We start from the raw sequence: 19,210 nt of genomic DNA on the forward strand, positions 1-19,210 counted from the left end.
ATATATACTTCCTATCACATTTGAGTCCCCATGGGGAAAACTGTGAGGGTATTTCCTGAATTAAATAATTTGCTAACAGTAAATTTCTTTTGCGACCCCTCTTTCCACTACTCACCGGTTCCTAAAGTAGTACTGAGTTTCTAGAAAGGACGATCGAGACTGAAGCTTAGCTAAAGTAGCCATGGCCTCCAGGCCTTTGGGGTTTACCAAAGTTGTTACCATGGGTCTCCATGACAACTGGGCTGAACCAAGTGAACTTCCTGCTCACTCCCCTTTCCTTTCACTCTGTGTCAGTTTCAAGTGACTGAACAGAGAATTCGGATTTTTTTTACGTGAGAACTGACTTCAGCCAACTGTCTCCTATTTCCTCCAGGACTGCTCGACAGGTACGGCCGCCGAGCGAAGGAGAGCGAATGGTCGCTTCCGGCTTCCGGTTTCCGCCTCCAGCCCTCTTCCGGAAGTTCCTCTCAAAATGCTGAAGTGCTGTGTGCAAGTGGCCGGGGCTGCGGGAGTTGGAGTCGGTCCTCGGGCCTGAGCCTCGAGGCCGCGCTCCTGTGTGTCTTTGATGTTCGGGGCCGCCGGACGCCCAGCGATCGGAGCCGCCGCTGCCGCCCCCGGGAAGAGCTGGTGAGAGCGGCGGGCCGCTGAGGACGGGGCGGGCGCCCAGGCGGGTAGCCCCTCGGGGCTCCCGGACCAGGGACGACCGCGCTAAGCTCCGTCAGGCCTGGTCCCAGACGCCCCTGCTAAACTGGTCACTTTGGACCAAATTCTATGAATGATGGAATTCCAGAAATCCACATCAGGCCTGGTGGTCCCTGTCGCCCCTGCTAAACTGGTCACCTTGGACCAAATTATGATGGAATTACACAAATCCACAGTTCTGGAAGTTTCTTAGTGGAAGAGCCTTCAGGCTCCCATACGCCCTGCGCAGCACGGTTTAGGGAAAACCTAGAAGTTTCCCACTACCTAGAGGTTCTGTCCCAGTTCTCGAGAGATGAGTGTTGTCCAACAGCCTTAAGTTTTGGGTTGGAGTTGGTCTTTTAGTGACCATGACCTATTGCTGTAAGTTTTCAAGTTGCTTTTTTGCAAATTATACTTTATCCTGTTGGTATCCCCGTGATACGAGACTGTCGCAGGCCTACAAGAAGTGGCTAAGTTTCCCAGTGCCCGCGAGTGCTAGGTTTTGGATTTTCTTCATTTGAGAGCCGAGGTCGACCCCGCCCCTGACACACACACCCCGTTTCTCCCAAGGCTTTTCCCTGCAGATAAACAAAGTGAAATGAGAAAGTGGATATCCTGCCGACAATCTTGAAACGTAAAAATCTGAACGATAAGTCAAAAGAAGTGCGGTTTTGAAGCCCATACCTGTTTGCAGAATCAGAAAGAGCCCAAGGAATTCGACTGGGCTGTGATCGCAGGTCCTTTTGCCTCCCTTTGACGGAAAAGTTGAACATTTTTACGTCCAGTGCTGTATTTAGATCTTTTCACTCTAGAGATCAATTTTTAACGAGTGTCGATTTTTCTCGTGACTTTGAAAGTCTTCCAACTTTCAGCTAGTAAAATGGAGAATGCTTTTATAATGGGCCATTTTTAATTGCTGTAGTCAGCTTGGGATAAGAGACATAGTTATTAATGTGTTAGCTTGTATTAGTTTTGGCACCTGAACATGCTGGGCCATGATGTACACTTGACCATGATCAAGGGGCTTCCCAACGTCCTGGTACATCCTGGTCTTTCCTTTCAAGCATGCTTTCTCGATTCGGTGTCTCGGTGAGGCGTGGGGTGGAATGTGCTCAGTCCATTGGTTTGGGCTTCCTGGAGAGGAAGGAATTTGTATGACAGCTGACAAAACCAAACACCTCTGGCCCTTTTTCCTAATCACCCGTCTTGCACAGAGACTCTGCACATTGCTGGGCTGTTACTTTAAACGGGATTTGCTTGCTAGACTGACTGTCTTAACCTGAGGGAAAACTCTTCATTCCTAATGAGACAAGAGTGTCCTCAGCACCGACCAGTTTGTGGTTTTGAAAGAAATTCTTAAAGTACGTCTTGATTGGCCGAAGAGATGTGTTCCCCAAAAGTGGACCCTTTATTTTCTAGTGTGTATGCACAAGTGTGCAACCCTTCAGCCCTCCTTCCCCCCACCACTTGTTACTGTGCTCCCTCTTTCTTTCCCCTTCCCTTCCTCTCCCTGTGACAGAGTTTTGTTCTGAGCCCAGGCTGACTTTCCACCTGGTGATCTGCCTGTCTCAGCCTCTGCAGTACCGGGATTATAGGCTCGTGCTGCCTTGCTCAGGCTTTGATAATTCCTCGTCCTTGTTCCATTCGTTGAACTGCCTTGCATGTTTGTTTTATCCAAATGGTCAAATTCCCGTGCTATTAGTGGTTGCTACCAGTAAGTCGTTAATTGGTGTTGGTTCTATCTATTTATGTCATCTCATGTATGTAAACCCATGAGCTTTCATTTAAGTGCAATGCATTCTTTACATATTAGATGAGGTGACAGCAGAGGTGAAGTTAATTTAAATAACTTCTCTAAGGGACTGAGTTGCAGTATGATTCTAGTGTGCTTAGAGAAAATTCCTCAATGACCTGATGTACTCGTTATGTCTGACTAATGTAGTATCTATGAATTAGAAAAGTACTTGCCAGATTTGTAAACCAACCTCCAATTTCTGAGGTAGTGTATTTTTATTTAATAGACCACGCTTTGTGGCTTTAATAACAGTAAAAAGCCATTAAGATGGATTCTGGACCTTTGCTTTTCTTCTGGAATTCCATTCTTTGTATGTTGATTTTTATTATTATCTGGGAAACTGTATCGGAGAAACTGCTGGTTTTGAGCAGCTAATTTTGGGGAGAGGGGAGTGTCTTGATTCCTAAACCTTTAAGTTTGCCTGATTGAGCATACTCCTTCAGTTAAAGATCAAAGCAATAGAAAGTCTGATTTGGGGCAAATAGTCGTGGGGAAGCTTCTTGACATTGTTGTATGCCAAGCTGGAAACCTTTAAGTTATCTTTGATCATTTGCCTTTGTTTTTACCTTACTTAAGCTATTAGAATGCGGTCTTACCAATGTAGCAGGAAAGTTAAATCCGTATTGTCTGAAGATTTTAGTGAAATTACATTCACTAAGTCAGCCTTTGATTTGTAGACCCTCCATATTCTTATCATCTGGCATATATCAAACAGTATGGTAGTTACTCCTATTTAATCCTTAGCTGTTTTCATATTTCTAATCTAGGAATTCAAGATATATATCCAGTAAATATTTACTGTGCAATTATCATATAAAAGTAATAATCAAGACATTTCCAACAAATCTGGTTGACAGAATGAATTACTTTTAAATTCCAAAATTTTTGTCTAGTTTGGCTTAGATTCTGATGGCATTTCATTTAGGCACTTTTTAAATGAATAATTTACATTTTGAGAGTAATTAGAAGCAGTGAGAAAAGTTTGGATGACTTGAAGTCAGTTATTAAGTGAAGTAACAGAAAATCAAAAAGTGGTTTCCAAGTAAAATAAGTGAGTTCACATTATTAAATCATTAGCTGAAAAGTAGAATTAGACTTTACTCTTTCCTTCCTTCCTTTCCTCCCTTTCTTTCCCTCCCTCCCTCCCTTCCTTCTTTCTTTTGCACTTAAAGGCCAACCAATTTAGTTCTCAAATTTTTTTCTAGGGTAAAGAGGAAAGAAAGTTTCCTCCAGTGTCTATGGTGCCAAAGTGACAAAGCTGCAGCTCCCAGCAGACCCAGCAAATGGACGCCATCAGTGATTTGGCATCCTTAGGGGCACGGATTCTCCTGCTTGTTCCAGAACTTTGTAATTCCTAACTGTGGAAGAGAGATTCTTTTCTTTAATCCTCTTGTTATTCACATCTGTGTATTAAAGTAGAAATGAGATGCCTTGAAGACAGGGTTTCAACTCTGTAGTCCAGGATAGCCTCCTTAAGCGCTGAGATTACGGGCAAGGTCCACCATACCAAGCCTTAAGATAGTATTTCGTTTTGTTTTAAGATTAATCTTTTCATGTATGTTCCTGTGTGCAAGCAAAGAAGAACATGAAGGCTCTAGGAGCCACACTCGTACCATTTTAGCTTGTGATAAAGGCTCATTTTGATAAGTAACAATGTGATTAAGACAGAAAAATTTCAAGTCCCAGTGAGCAGCAGAAAGTTTCATATTTAAGATATTTCTTATTGATCATATATTGTTTGATTAATCATAAAATGTAAGCTTCACCTTTAGCGTGGCATCTTTCACCATTTATATGTTTATCCATTGCTATAATCTCTATAAACTATTGTTTATTTATTTTCATCTGAACCTTTTGACTATTTGCTGCATACCTGTAAGGCCAAATAGCTTTCCCTAAACAACTCTATTTTTGAATATTAAATAAAATGCAATAGCTAACATGATATGGAAATAATATTTTCTTGCTTGTGAGTAGTCATAAAGCATACAATTATAAGCATAGTTCTTGACTTACTATGTACACACATTTATATTTATATAGACCTGTGGGTTGTGACTGACTCTTTGGAGGGTCATTTACAGGGGTCACATATCAGATAGCTACATTATGATTCTAAACAGTAGCTAAATCACAGTTAAGAAGTAGCAGTGAAAATAATTTTATGGTTGGGGTCACCACAGCATGAAGAGCTGTGTTAAAGGAGATGGAGAACTGTCCAGTTGATGGCCTTTTACCTGGAAGATGTAAGGGAAATGATGTGATGATTAATTTTCTAATATTTTTGGCTAATCACAGGGATTTTGCTTGGAAATGAGTTGTGGAAAAGTCAGAGCGTATTCTGGGTGAAAGGTGATTGAATTCTGAGTTGAAATGATATTAAATAGATTTTTTTCTGTGTTTCTGCAGTTTTGAAAGTATCCTCTAAAGTAATTTTCTTTTGTCAATTTATGCTTGCATGACACCATAGAATTCACCGGACTCTTCTAGTTAAAATACTTTTATTTTTCTCAAGAGAAACAATAGACAATTGAGTAACGCTAGCTCAATTTGAAAGAGATTCTAAGAAAATATGCTTCCATTCTTAGTCATGTTGGTTATATAGTACTAAACCTTATTAGTTTTAGAAATCTTTTTCAATAAAAGTTAGTTGATAAGGAGCTGGAGAGCTAGGTCTTCTGGAAAAACATTTAAGAGCACTGGCTATTCCTCTAGAAGATCTACATGGCAGCTCACAACCATTTTAACTCCTGTGTGTTAATAACTCCGTCCCAGGGGAGTCCTCTAACCCTCCTGGCCTTCCTGTGTACTGTAGATAGTGTAGACACATATACATAGGCAAAACACTATACATGAAATAAAAATAAATGAGGAAATTAAAAACAATCCATTGCTGAGTGTCATATTGCAGTGTTTAAATGGCTGCATTAACCTGCTCAGACATTAAGACCACTGACTAATCCAGGCATGGTTGTCTAGCCCGTGATGCCAGCACTTAAGCTGAGTGAGGAAGGGTCTCAGTTCAGGCTTTCCTGCCTACACAGGAAACAAAGAATCTGGCACCAAGGCCACCTCCTTTTCTCATCTAAAGTAATGTGCCAAACTGCCTTTAAAATAAACCAATTTTATATGGAGACTTATTTATTCATTAATTTCATGTCTTAACATGAAATTTTGAACTATCTGTTCACTCAATGATAAGATCATTTTTGTAAAAAAAAGCAGTTATTTCTAAACCAATAATAGAACATTTAAGAGAAAGGACCCCAATTTTAATGCATATGAAGCTGTCTTTAAGTGAATTTTGTTTAAATATGCAGTATTATATTCAGAAATAATAGGCTTTTCAGATTTTTCAGATTACACTTCTTCCAGAGAGCTGGTGTTAAAGGAAAGGAGCAAGTTATTCTTTGCAGGGAAAGAAAATAAATAGGCAGTTATTAGTACACAGGTAGTAGTGAAAGATCCATCTGACTTTTCAAAGTAGCCAGCGCTATAGGCTCTGTAGACTTGGGAACCAGTTCAGATGTGATGCCCAGGTCAGGATGCTGTAGTCTGAAACCTTCTATACTGCAGGAGTTCTATACTTTCTTCCTTTGAAGGAAGAAAGAAATCTCAGCTGCTTTCTAGAGTTTTTTCAGAGTATGTGCTTGAATTGCCATGCGTATGAAACTGTTCTGAATAGACCTTTTGTTTACATGTTCACATTGTGGAAGGAGCTAGGTCTGGAGCATGCCAATCCAAGGTAGCTGGAAAGCAGCAGTATGTTGTTCAGTTGCTCACATTTTATTCTCCCAGCCCTGCAGGGTTGTTTCATCCTCCTCAGCCACACTGCCCTGGGTGTTGTGTGGATTTAGGTTCTCTAGACCGTTTTCCTGTTGAAAACATTCTACACAGATAACCATGTTCACTGAATCTGTCTTAACAGTTAAATTGGTGAAACTAAACTCTGGAGTGGCTGATGGAATTGGGGCAGCTGTCCCCCATAACTGATTAGCACCGGTGCTCTGGAATCTGATGTTAGGGCTTAAACCCCCTTTCTACCACTTCGATTGGTCACAGTGACAGATGTATTGCTATTTCTGTCTTGTTTGTCACCTCAAGTTGTTTGAGAATGAAATGAGGTAATATAGCTAGTAAATATTAGTAGATAGTAAATGCTTAGCTGTTAGAGGATGTATGTAGCATCGTAACAATAAAGCTCACTAAATCACCTTGTTTGCTTTTAGGTTTTAAAATGAAAAGTTACAGACTATTACAGGGCATTTGCTAAAGCTTACAATATATAGATTACAGAGATATTTGTAACTGGAGATTATATAGGCCAAGGGTTGGGAAATTGGTAGGATACCACTTGATTTTATTGAAAATGAAAGCAAACCACTTTATGGGACTCATTCATTTCTGGCCACTTTTACATTATAATGAGAAACTGAGTGATGAGAGACTGTATGGCTTACACAGCCAACTATTGTAATCTAGCCCTCTGCCAAAAGAGTGTGTTTATCCCTCTTATAAACTCTACAAGCTCTATTGGCCTCTAGAGGACTCTTAAGGATATTTTGATGCCTGTCTAATGTAGTCTGAGAAGTGCTAGGCCGTGATCTATATGAGAAAGGTACATATCTGAAGTACCCATAACATTTAAAAATTGTCACACCAGCTAATTTAACATCACTGGGATCTGAATTTGGAAAGAACTACGTGATTTATTAAAACTTGAAAGTGCCACAGTTGCCGACGACTAAACTAGACTGCTTTGGAATGTGTTAATGATGGCCCCTTACAGAGCTCTGAGGTTCCAGTTTAGAATTGAATACAGTCTCTTTATCACTGGATTGTGAGTGTTTAGTGGCCTAAAGATATGCCTACTGTTTGGTTAAACTTTCTTTTAAGTCTTTTATTTATTTATTTATTTATTTATTTATTTATTTATTTATTTTTTTATTGAGAAAAGGAAAAAAAAAGTATCCGCTTCCTCCCAGCCTCCCATTTCCCTCCCCCTCCTCCCACCCTTCTCCCCCTCCCCCAAACTTCTCTCCCCCTCCCTCTCCAGTCCATAGAGCAGTCAGGTTTCCCTGCCCTGTGGAAAGTCCAAGGTCCTCCCCCCTCTGTCCATGTCTAGGAAGGTGAACAACCAAACTGGTTAGGCTCCCACAAAGCCAGAGCATGAAGTAGGGTCAAAACCCCGTGCCAATGTCCGTGGCTTCTCATCAGCCCTCATTGTTCGCCATGTTCAGAGAGTCCGGTTTTATCCCAAGCTTTTTCAGTCGCAGTCCAGCTGGCCTTAGTGAGCTCCCACTAGATCATCCCCCTTGTCTCGGTGGGTGTGCCCCTCGTGGTCCTGACTTCCTTGCTCATCTTCTCCCTCCTTCCGCTCCTCATTGGGACCTTGGGAGCTCAGACCAGTGCTCCAGTGTGGGTCTCTGTCTCTATCTCCATCCATCACCAGATGAAGGTTCTATGGTGGTATGCAAGATATTCGTCAGTATTGCTATAGGATAGGGTCATTTCAGGTTGCCTATCCTCAGCTGCCCAAGGGACTAACAGGGGACATCACCATGGGTTCCTGGGAGCCACTCTAGGGTCAAGTCTCTTGCCAACCCTAAAGTGGCTCCCTTAACTAAGAATTGTGGTTCCGTGCTCCCCTGTCTAACCTTCCTTTATCCCAATCCTCCTGTTTCCCCAAGTCCCCGCCTCCTTCCCTTCTAATTAAACACATTTGGAAATACCTGTCGGTCTCCCTCTGATATCATGGCAGTGGTGAGGTAAAATTTATGGGAAGTGGAGGGGTTTATGCTTCCTTTCCCTAGGAATTAATGGGCAGGGAAGGGACAGAGACCGTTAAGGTTCTTGGTTTTAGAAAAGGGGCAGGTGAGGAACAGTGGCTTATGTAGAAGAATGTATCCCATGATTACATAATAATCATGTAAAAATCCTGAGATCCCGTGTGAGTGTGTATGTGTTTCCCCATGTGGCTGCATGTGTATGCCATAGACTGACATCCAAAGGTACTCCTCAGTCATGTTTCTCCCTTATTCTTTTTAAGACAGAGCCTGTCATTCAACCTGGAGCTTGCTCTTTCCTAACTGGCCGGCCAGCGAGCCCACAGGATCTGCCTGTCTCTGCGAGAGTGCAGGGGTTACAGGTGCGCACCACAAGTCCAGCCTTTCCGTGGGTGCTGGGGATCTAGATATAGCTCCTTATGCTTATGCAGCGAGAGCTTAGCCTACTGAGCAACCTTCCCCTAGCTGATACTCTATTTAACCTGTCTTGAAGTGATTTCAGTGTTAAGAACTTACCTTTTAAGACAAAATCTGCCAGGTCTTCCAGACTGACTTCAATCTTAAACTTATTCTTCTGTCTCAGTTTCCTGAGTGCTAGGATTATAGATAGGTATATACTTTCTCACCCAGCCATTCCTATGTTTAATTTAAAAAAAGACCCACAGAATGTATGCAAGAAGAGTGTTAAGGAATCAGATTGCAGCTGTCAGACTTTGCAATCATATGCCCTTCAGCATCTTGTAAAGAATATTAATTCCAGCCACGTTTAGAATGAAATGCCTGTGTGGAAGACTCGGGTAACACCAAGTGACTTTATTTCTCCTTCTCTAAAATGTCTAGGCATTTCAGTCGAACGATGGAAGAGCTTGTTCATGACCTTGTCTCTGCACTGGAAGAGAGCTCTGAGCAAGCTCGAGGTGGCTTTGCTGAGACGGGAGATCACTCTCGCAATCTGTCTTGCCCTCTCAAACGCCAGGCCAGAAAGAGGAGAGGGCGGAAGCGGAGGTCCTATAATGTCCACCACCCCTGGGAGACTGGCCACTGCTTAAGCGAAGGCTCTGATTCTAGTTTAGAAGAAGCAAGTAAAGACTACAGAGAGAACCACAACAATAACAAGAAGGATCATAGTGACTCCGATGACCAAATGTTAGTGGCGAAACGTAGGCCATCTTCAAACTTAAATAATGGTGTTCGAGGGAAGAGACTCCTATGGCACGAGTCTGATTTTGCTGTGGACAACCTTGGGAACAGAACTCTCCGCCGGAGGAGGAAGGTAAAGCGCATGGCAGTGGATCTCCCACAGGACATCTCTAATAAAAGGACAATGACCCAGCTGCCTGAAGGCTGTAGAGATCAGGAAATGGACAACGAAAGAGCTTACCAGTACCCAGAGTTTACCCGGAATAAAGTTAAGAAAAGGAAGTTGAAAGTGGTTAGACAAGGACCAAAAGCCCAAGAGGAAGGAGTGGTTTTGGAGAGTGAAGAAACGAGCCAGACCAATAAGGACAGAATGGAGTATGAAGAACAGAAAGTCTCCGATGAGCTCATGAGCGAAAGGTAACATGTTTGTCTGCATGCCTGGGGCTGAGTGTGTTCTATATTTTAATTAATTCTTTTAAGATAATTATAAACTGCCATAATGATAGTGGTATTACTTTGCAACTAGATATAGATTTCTTTATAATTTATAGCATTTTCACACAAAGAAAATTGCTTATTTGATTTATTCAAAGTGTTAGTTGTGTTATAACTGTCTTAATTTTCAGCTATAAAGAGAAAAAAGAAATGACTTTTCTACGGGAAAAGATTTGCTTTTGAGCCACTGCTCTTTGGGATATTTCACTGTTCATGTCATTATGCAGCTTCAGCCTTTGAAGAATTTTAGGGTGCATATTCATTATTTTGATTCCTGATGTCAAAAATTCAAACATGTGGTGTTTGGGGCTTGGTGTTAATCTGTAGCTTGCTAGGGAATTCTGATCACTAATGAGCTATTAAGACCCGATTTATGGCGTGGAAGCAGCAGAGTTTGGTCCTTAGAATGATGGGAATTGTAGCATTTGTGTGTTAGTAAGGTGTCCACCCATCTCAGGAAGCAGACCAGCTCTAATCTAATTGCCATGTGCTCCTTGCACGTCAGCTCAGAGTGAACCTCTGCCATTTATCCAGCTGCTTGTGAGAGCAGCGGTGCTCCTTGTCCTGTTCGTCACAGCCCTCAGTGTCTGATGGCCAGAAAGCAATGTTCCCAGAGAAAGCATGTGACTTTTAACTTGTAGCATTGGCCTCATTTTGGTCTTGGCGATCATGGGCTTTAGATATTTGGCTATATGTGGGTGTGTTTGCAAGTGTGACCACAGTTAATAGGACCCAGCTGGAGGTGACAGAGTTTATTAGACAGCTTACTGTCTACAGAGTTTTTCCTCAAAAGTAAAAAAGTTTTTTTCTTTTTTTTTTTTTTTGGTTTTTCGAGACAGGGTTTCTCTGTAGCTTTGGTGCCTGTCCTGGAACTAGCTCTTGTAGACCAGGCTGGCCTCGAACTCACAGAGATCCGCCTGCCTCTGCCTCCCAAGTGCTGGGATTAAAGGTGTGTGCCACCACCGCCCGGCTAGTAAAAAAGTTTTTGAAGAAGGTTTTGAAAAGTTGTTGTCTTTCAAGGAAGTCATTGTTTTTGTTCAAGAAATAGGGTGTGTGGTATTCTGGTACTGGATCATTGTCACTGAGGAGCACTTAGCCAAAAGCCCTTAGCTCTGTTGCCCATTGCTGAGGGTGTGTGGCCGTGCAGTAACAGTTTGACTTCTGGGCTTTGTACAGATTGCCTGCTTTTCTGGTTGATTGTGGAAGCCCCTCCTTTTTGTTTTCTATGTGATGGGGGAGAGTCTTCTGGCTTGTGTTAATTTCATTGGTTAAATAAAGAGACTGCCTTGGCCCTTTAATAGGTCATAAAATTAGGTAGGCGGAGTAAACAGAACAGAATGCTGGGAGAAAGAAACTGAGTGAGTGAGTCGCCATGGTTCTCCCACTCCAGACAGATGCAGGTTAAGATCTTTCCTGGTAAGCGCACCTCATGGTGCTACATAGATTATTAAAAATGGGTTAAGAGGCTAAAACTAGTGGGCCAGGAAATGTTTAAAAGAATACAGTTTCCGTGTAATTATTTCGGAGCATAAGCTAGCCATGTGGGCAGCCAGGTGCCGGGGACGTAGCCTCGCCACTTCTACTACAACATCTATGTCTTCTTTTTATTCATCTGTTTCTTACACTTTCCAACCTGGAACAATAATGAGGTGTTTCTTCTTCTTTTCAACAAAAATCAGGGTCAAGTAGGTATATCAGGTTTCCCAGTTATTCACCTGTCAGGTACATAGTTTAAATATGATATTTTAAATAAAATAATGTTAACTATATTTCCTCTGATTTAAACTTTTCTTTATACCAGTTTTCTGTTGCCACTTAAGGGCTCTGTGCAATTTCTTCTGTGGGAAGGATTGCTACAGAGTGAAGGAATCTTCTATTTCCAAAGTTTTCCAATTTAAGAAGATTTCTGTTTCTTGGATTTGATTTATAAGTAGAAAACTGTGTGTATATAGCATTTGATGGCTGCAGTGTACATTGCTAGCTCAAAGGCTCATGATGCAGACTCTCCGCCATGCCCTTGGCTGGAGTAGGCAGACAAGCAAGCATAGAGAACAGGACACATTATGTCAAAGGCACCTGTGAACAAAGGCTTCTCAAAGGAACTGTGTTTCAAAGCAAGAAGCAGACTTGTTCGGAAAAGGATAAATGGAGTTTTAGCTAGGAAGTGGCATGACTGGAAGAAACAGCCTGTGTGAAGACATAGACTGTCAGATCAGTGTAGGGTAACCTGCAGCTCATTGCCACGAAGAAGTATAGGGGATCTGGGCCATAGTAGCAGCATTTCTTTTTTTTTTTTTTCCAAGTTTAGAAAGGCATTTTAATTGGTGATTTAGTTAAAAGGTTGATTAAATATTCCAAATGTTTTTATTTGTGAAGAACTGGTCTTGGGAATAATTCTTACCTCAAAATTTCAAGTAAAAAGACTGTCTCATTGAGTTCTTTTTTTTTTTTGCATTCTGCAAAAGTTGTGTTTAATGAGAACATTTTTCTACTGATGCTTTTTTTTTAATACTCAAGAACAATGGCAATGGGTTTCTGATCCTACTGCACGCACTGGCTTTGTGGGAGCCTAGGCAGTTTGGATGCTCAACTTACTAGACCTGGATAGCAGCATTTCTTGAGGGTCTGTTTGGTTTAGATTTCATCATGTAGGCAGTGGGAAGTTTTGGCAATGAAGAAACTTAGGACAACAGAATCTGGGCAGTACTGTTCTGTTTACTTTTTGCTGACCTCAATCCATACAGCGAAGGGTAAAGTATGTCTGTGCTGGTACTTGGGACCTATTTTAAGAGTAAAACTCAATGGGAAGCTGCAGTGGGAAAGCTGAAATGGGAAGCTGCAATGGAAAGCTGCAATGGGAAGCTGCATTGGGAAAGCTGCAGTGGGAAGCTGTATTGGGAAAGCTGCAATGGGAAGCTGCATTGGGAAAGCTGCAATGGGAAGCTACAGTGGGAAAGCTGCAATGGGAAGGCTGCATTGGGAAAGTTGCAGTGGAAAGCTGCAATGGGAAGCTGCAGTGGGAAGCTGCAATGGGAGCTGCAGTGGGAAAGCTGCATTGAGAAGCTGTATTGGGAAAGCTGCAATGGGAAGCTGCAGTGGGAAAGCTGTAATGGGAAGCTGCAGTGGGAAAGCTGCAGTGGGAAGCTGCATTGGGAAAGCTACAATGGAAAGCTACAATGGGAGCTGCATTGGGAAGCTGCAGTGGGGAAAGCTGCAATGGGAAGCTGTATTGGGAAGGGTATTGCTCCCAATTGAGCTTGGTTTCTAGTCATAATGAGCCAAGTGAAAAGGAGAATTAGTAGTAATATATACACTTTTACTCATGGAATATGTTCTCATCTAAGTAATAGTAACAAAAATTATTTCCAAAGCAGAGAGATACTGTATCCTCGCAGATGGATCGTCATGGCCACTAGCTGCTGGAAATGAAAAGCCTTTCTTGTTAAATTCTTGTTCTTAATGAACATAGCAACAGGGAAGTACATGCAGCAACTGGGTAGTTATAAGACAAGAAATTTGTTTTATGTGTCCATAAAATTACCTTAGTGTAGAGCAAGGATCTTTAAAGAGTGGTATTGCAGAATCTAGATTTCCATATATCTTGAGATTTATCAGGTTGTGGACAGAGGTAGGCATGCTTCTTAGAGGAAGAAGAAGCAAGAGTAGCAGACATAAGAATGGAAAGAATTGACAAGGAAACCACCCATAGAAAGCCTTGAAATCTAAATTTAATTCTCCAAGTATAAACTAACATTTTTTAAAGAAAGTTTTTACTTATATGCTGTCATCTTAGGTGGTCTACGAATGTATGAATGTGTTTCTGACCATTTTAGAAGAGTATGTCTAAGTTTATAGAAATATCACTGGGACAGTTTGTGGAGTTCGTGCCTTTTACATTCTCATACTCCAAGCCTATTTCTTTTCCTGTTCCTTTTTTACACCACTCTGATACCTCCACCACAGTTAGCGAGTATGGATGTGTTTTATCTTTTACGTCAGTATTTTATTGGGATCACTTTGACTGTATTTAAAATGGTTTTCTTCTGTTCCAGGGTATCATGCTTGAACCTGTAGTCAAAAGTGAAAAGTCAAAAGTGTAGTCAGAAGTGAGAAGGTGAACCTGGCTGTATGTAGACTGGATTAGAAGATGGTAAATCTGAACCCAGAAAACCGTGGCAGCTGGAAAATAGCAAACTGACTCATGGTTTGCAGGCTGTAAAATACTTGCTCACTGTTGTCAGACTTAACCTGGCTTATATTTCGTAAGCTTATTCATTAGACTAATTGAGAGACGGCTGATCTGATTATAGAGTGCTACACTAGACTTCTGGGGGCATTATAGAGTATGCCTTCGTGGAATGTGAGGGATTCTAATTGTAACTACGTTTATCTTGGGGGTTTCAGAAAAGGAATTATGCGTGGGGTGTGTTTAAGGGCTTTGGGTTGTAAGGAAAACGAGAAGCAGTAATAGTATGGATAACTACTACAAAGCAAGATGGTCAACCTTCTGAGGTGTTTTTCATTTTTATTTAAGGCCTCTGTGCTTGTAGATAGGATGGTGTGGATTCGGTACCTTAGAAATGCTATTGCTCATTGATTGAGAAGGAACTTCATGTAGTCAGTGTGAAGGAAGTTGGGGGGAAGTGTCCTAACTGAAGCTCCGAGAAAAGAAATTCTTATGTCTTTCATGAATTTATCTTTGAAAAGCAAATAAAAACCAATGTTTTGTTTGCAGAAAATAGTGGATTTAGGTCTTAGCAATGATTTGGTCATATGTTTTAGAATTTTTTAAAATAGGCTAATGAACCTGATTTTTAATAAGCTAGGCTACATTGTTTCATATATTAATAGATAGAATATTTTTTGTTTAGAGCTTGAGGTAAAGGCATTTTCACCAAGCCCATTGCCCTGTGTTTGATTTTCAGAACTTACATGGCAGAAGGAGAGACCTGACTCCCATAAGTTGTCCTCTTACCTCCTTGTACATATCTCAGCACGCAAGCACATATGTACACACACACACACACACACAGGCACACACAAATACTTTGTTAAAAGACTATTTTAATTTAAAAAATCATTAGTGACAATTTCCTAGTTGATTAAAATCAAAAATTAAGTGTAAGAAAGTACATGAGTGCTTTTAAAAACAAGAATTTTCTTAGGGATCAAGGTTTTTTTTTTGTTTTTTTTTGTTTTTTTTGCTTTTTCAAGGTTTTTAATGACATTTTCTTATTTTCTTCCTGTTTTCAATTAATTGGATTGTCGTATAAATATTGCTTTTATTAGACTAATGGCAGTTGTTTTTTCTTTTCTTTCTTTTTTGCTGAGTATCTGTTATTTACTGAATTTCCATATTAAATTTGAACCTGTGTCTTATTCTCCAGTTTATGTAGGATGGGAAACCTTCTTAATAATGGCCTAAAACTTCCTCTGTTGTTTCCCCTTGAGCTAATAGGCAGCCACCAGCACTCCCTTCTTGTGAGGCATGGAGTTGCCTTGACTTGTTGAGAATGACTCTTTTAGATTATTGGTAATAGGGTTATGGAGATTATTTCATCCCAGGCCCTGGTGTTTCTGTGCCGAAGACTGGAGACTCCCTTGTCTCAGCGAGCACTGGTGCTCCAGGCTCAGGCTGCTCACACAGCACAGCACAGGAGAGGAGCAGTGAGCAGCTGATGAAAGCAGGTAATAGAATGTGTCCCTTATGTCAGCGCCTCCTCGCCGTCACATCTGGCTTACTGTCCAGGTCCCATTAGATTCCTTAGGTTTTATGTGCCAAAAATAATATGTACTGTAGTTAATGGAAATGGAATATTTGCAGTTTGAGTAAAAAAAAAAAATCTTATTTTTTTTCAGATCTTTGTCAGGCTCAAGTTCCAACTCTGAGCTGCCATGTCTCTAAAATTTTAGATCAATTGTTGTTTTGATCTGTTTCCTTTTTCATCTTTTCCTGGTTACAGTGACTCCAGCAGTCTCAGCAGCACTGACGCAGGCTTGTTCACCAATGACGAGGGAAGACAAGGTACTGAGATACTGTTTTCCCTTAAAAAGAAACATTTTAAAGTTGTAAGCTGCCCACAGTAACCCCTTGCTGTTACAAGTACTGTGTAGTGCCTTAGCTGGCTTCTCCACTCTGGGGAAGGCGTCTTGGCTTCCTAACACAATAATAGATGTCTAAAATGTAGCATGTGTTACTCAGCTTTGCGTACTTCAGTGTTTGTAGCTTGGTCCCTTTTAGCAAGATTGCCAGACATTGATGCTTATTCTCCACCTTATTCCAGATGTCTATAAGACTGTGTAAGCTCTCCTAAGAGTGGATTTACCATTCAGTTGTCACATTTATAATTAAGTGACTTTTATTAATTCAGTATTATAAACTGTTAAACATAACTATCTTACGGTCTTTTCTATCCTCCAACTTCCAGAATCTTTTCACACTTCACCATGGCAGTGTTTCGGAGCTGTGAACAGTCTGAGAACCTTGTGAAGGAATGAGGAGTCACCCTTTCTTGGGCTGATCTCATTTAGTTACATCAGCCCACAACCTGTTCTCGCTTATGCTTTGTTCAAATCATAACATTGAACTAACCTTCTATGTACTTAGCACAGAGGTTTCCTGTTTTCTTAAGAATGCATTACTGGGGACAGGAGTGGTAGCTTTTCCTCTTAATCCGTGCATGGTGAAGGGGCAGAGGCAGGGAGATGTCTATGAGATCTAGGCCAGCCAGGGTAATTAGTGAGACCCTGTCTCTAAAATCAAACAAACCAAACACACAACAACAACAAAAAGAATACATCAGCAGAAAGTACAGAAAGAAATAATATATTTATTGTCTTAAATTATGAATCATTTAGTGATTTTTATGGGGGAAGTCACAGTAATGTTGCCCGTACTGTCTCTTGCGCCTTGTTGGTAAGGAAAGCAGAGTGGCCCTTCTTGCCGTTTGCCAGTACGTGCATGTTGAGGCTGTCTGGACTATGTCAGTAGAACTACATTGGTAATAGACTTAAGTTCTGTTAAAATACAGAGCTTCCAGGTTATAGAGGTTAATGATATGATAAACGCTTTTGTGGACATCTGTAGAAGGAACTGACTTAAGAAGATACAACAGTTATTGTGACTTTACTGTATCTCACATTGCTGAGATATTTTCTAGCATTTAATTTACTTTGTTCTCACTTGATTTTATTCTTTAAGAACTATGTGTGTTCCCAATCTTTAATTTTTTTTTAACTGGGGGATTTAATGAAGTTGAAATGACTATCTCAATGCTATAAGTCAATGGGTTTTTCATTTCCCTATCTGGTTGTATGCCCAAGATTTTGGTGACTATTTAATTTACTTTCTAAGAATAATGTTCCATATCACATAAAAGTAAGGTCAAAATTCTTCATTTTTCTAGAGGTTTTTTTTTTATTTGTTTGTTTTGTTTTTCTTTCTGAGACAGGTTCTGTATTTACATAGCACAAGCTGGCCTTACACCCTGAACTGTGCCTCAGCCTCCTAAGTAAAGTAGTGGACGTAGGGCGCAGTGTTCATGGTCAGTCTCGAGTGAGTCCCCGCTCACCTTTCATAGACCTGCTCTGAACCATTTAAGTCTGTCTCTCCTGTGAAAAGTTCTGTAAATTTTAACAAAATATTTTTTATTCCCTAATTCAAACAGTCTGTGGTTCTCATTTTACAATTGCTTTTAATTTTCGCTGTTTATGTGAACTACGTCTGTTTATCATATGCCATTCTCTGCTTATGTTTTGCTGCTTTTTTTGGCATTGTTTTTGTTTCATGATTGCAGTTTCCATTTTATATGTTTGGTTGTGAGCCTAGCCTTTAACGGCTGAGCCATCTCTCTGGCCCAGTTTCCATTTTAAAATTTATAGTAAGAACACTCAAATCAGAAGTATCATAAAAAGGAAACAATGGTCACTTATGCAAACTCTTAAGGAATCCCGCCAGTACTGGTGGCTTCTTTTGATCCTAGGAAGATTTAGTGACTCATTTTAAATTTTACCTTTCTCTTATTTTTATAAGCTGACTACATTTTGTACTTTTAATCTTTTTTATCTGTTTAAATCTCAAGACAGAACATTGATACTCACTGAGGTTAAGTGCATTTTAGATGGTCAGTTATAATACCCTGGTACTCCATCGTCAATATTAGTGAGTAAATGTTGTTCTTCATCTGTTTCCATGGTAAGACTGAGTCTTTTGGGAACGTTGTCTTTGCACAGGTGATGATGAGCAGAGTGACTGGTTCTATGAAAAGGAGTCAGGTGGAGCCTGCGGCATTGCTGGAGTTGTGCCCTGGTGGGAAGAGGAGGATCCTACAGAGCTAGACAGGAACTTACCTGACCCTGTGTTTGAAAGGATCCTAAGTGGGTCTTTCCCCCTCATGTCACATCCTGGCAGAAGAGGTCAGTAGTATTTCCTAAGTGCTGGCTCGCGTCTGCTTACGGTTCTTACTGGGGTCTTCACTGAAAGGGTAGATTAAAGTGGAAACTGATGTAGGTGGGTCTTCTATCTTTCTGTTGTTTCATTGGTTAATTAATAAAGAAAACTGCTTGGCCTGATAGGTCAGAACATAGGTAGGTGGGAAAGACAGAACAGAATGCTGGGAGGAAGAAGGCAGTGAGGCAGACGCTATAGCTCTCCTCTCCAAGATGGACGCAGGTTAAGATCCTTCCCAGTAATCCACCACCTCGTGGTGCTACACAGATTATTAGAAATGGGTTAATTAAGATATGAGAGTTAGCCAATAAGAGCCTGAAACTAATGGGCCAAGCAGTGTTTAAAAAATACAGTTTCCGTGTAATTATTTTGGGTAAAGCTAGCTGTGCGGGAGCAGGACAGGACGAAAAGTAGGCCACTGCTCCTCACTACAGGAAAGAATATAAACACAGAATGCTGGAGAGAAATGTGCTGGGCCCTAATCCAAGTACTGGACTCATCCACTTTGACTCATCAGGAAGGTGTTAATAGGAGTGTGAACTGGGGAAAAGAGAGTACTTGACCTCTGAGTACTGGCTAGTTAAGACTGACTGCATTAGAGCCCTGCTGGGAATCACCTTAGTTCTTTTAAGTGTGTTTCACATTTTCCCCAGTAATAGTCTTGGTGCTACCACTATCAGCAACTTAGCTTGAATTCTCTGTGGCTAGGATCTTCTATGCTTCAGTGAACACAGGATCTTCTAAATTGCCTGTTTCATTTCCCAGGTTTCCAAGCTAGACTCAGTTGCCTTCATGGAATGCCTTCCAAGAATATGAAAAAATCTGGAGGGGCTCCACCTTCAATGGTAGGCATGCTTTCTTATT

General features: G+C 40.9%; 2 protein-coding genes across 7 annotated transcripts in view; one reads left to right on the forward strand and one right to left on the reverse strand.

Annotated features, from left to right (window-relative positions):
- The window catches only part of Spata17 (spermatogenesis associated 17), a 176,815-nt gene extending 176,471 nt beyond the window's left edge, over positions 1-344 (reverse strand). Inside the window, 2 exon segments of the mRNA XM_075987601.1 lie at positions 116-192; positions 194-344. Of these exon segments, the coding sequence (XP_075843716.1) occupies positions 116-192; positions 194-232 (116 nt within the window). The 5' untranslated portion in view covers positions 233-344.
- A 92-nt stretch (positions 345-436) lies between these two features.
- Positions 437-19,210, forward strand: part of Gpatch2 (G-patch domain containing 2) — a 155,970-nt gene continuing 137,196 nt past the window's right edge. For 3 of the 6 annotated variants that reach the window (XM_075989419.1, XM_075989418.1, XM_075989420.1), the window contains exons 1-5: positions 470-627; positions 9,103-9,819; positions 15,861-15,922; positions 18,130-18,312; positions 19,112-19,191. In XM_075989419.1, the coding sequence (XP_075845534.1) occupies positions 566-627; positions 9,103-9,819; positions 15,861-15,922; positions 18,130-18,312; positions 19,112-19,191 (1,104 nt within the window). In that variant the 5' untranslated portion in view covers positions 470-565. Of the gene's footprint in view, positions 628-8,525; positions 8,625-9,102; positions 9,820-15,860; positions 15,923-18,129; positions 18,313-19,111; positions 19,192-19,210 lie in introns of all 6 variants that reach the window. The other 3 variants (XM_075989416.1, XM_075989421.1, XM_075989415.1) reach the window with 3 other exon arrangements.

The sequence above is a fragment of the Microtus pennsylvanicus genome, chromosome 10, assembly GCF_037038515.1.
Source record: "Microtus pennsylvanicus isolate mMicPen1 chromosome 10, mMicPen1.hap1, whole genome shotgun sequence".
Lineage (NCBI taxonomy): Eukaryota > Metazoa > Chordata > Mammalia > Rodentia > Cricetidae > Microtus > Microtus pennsylvanicus.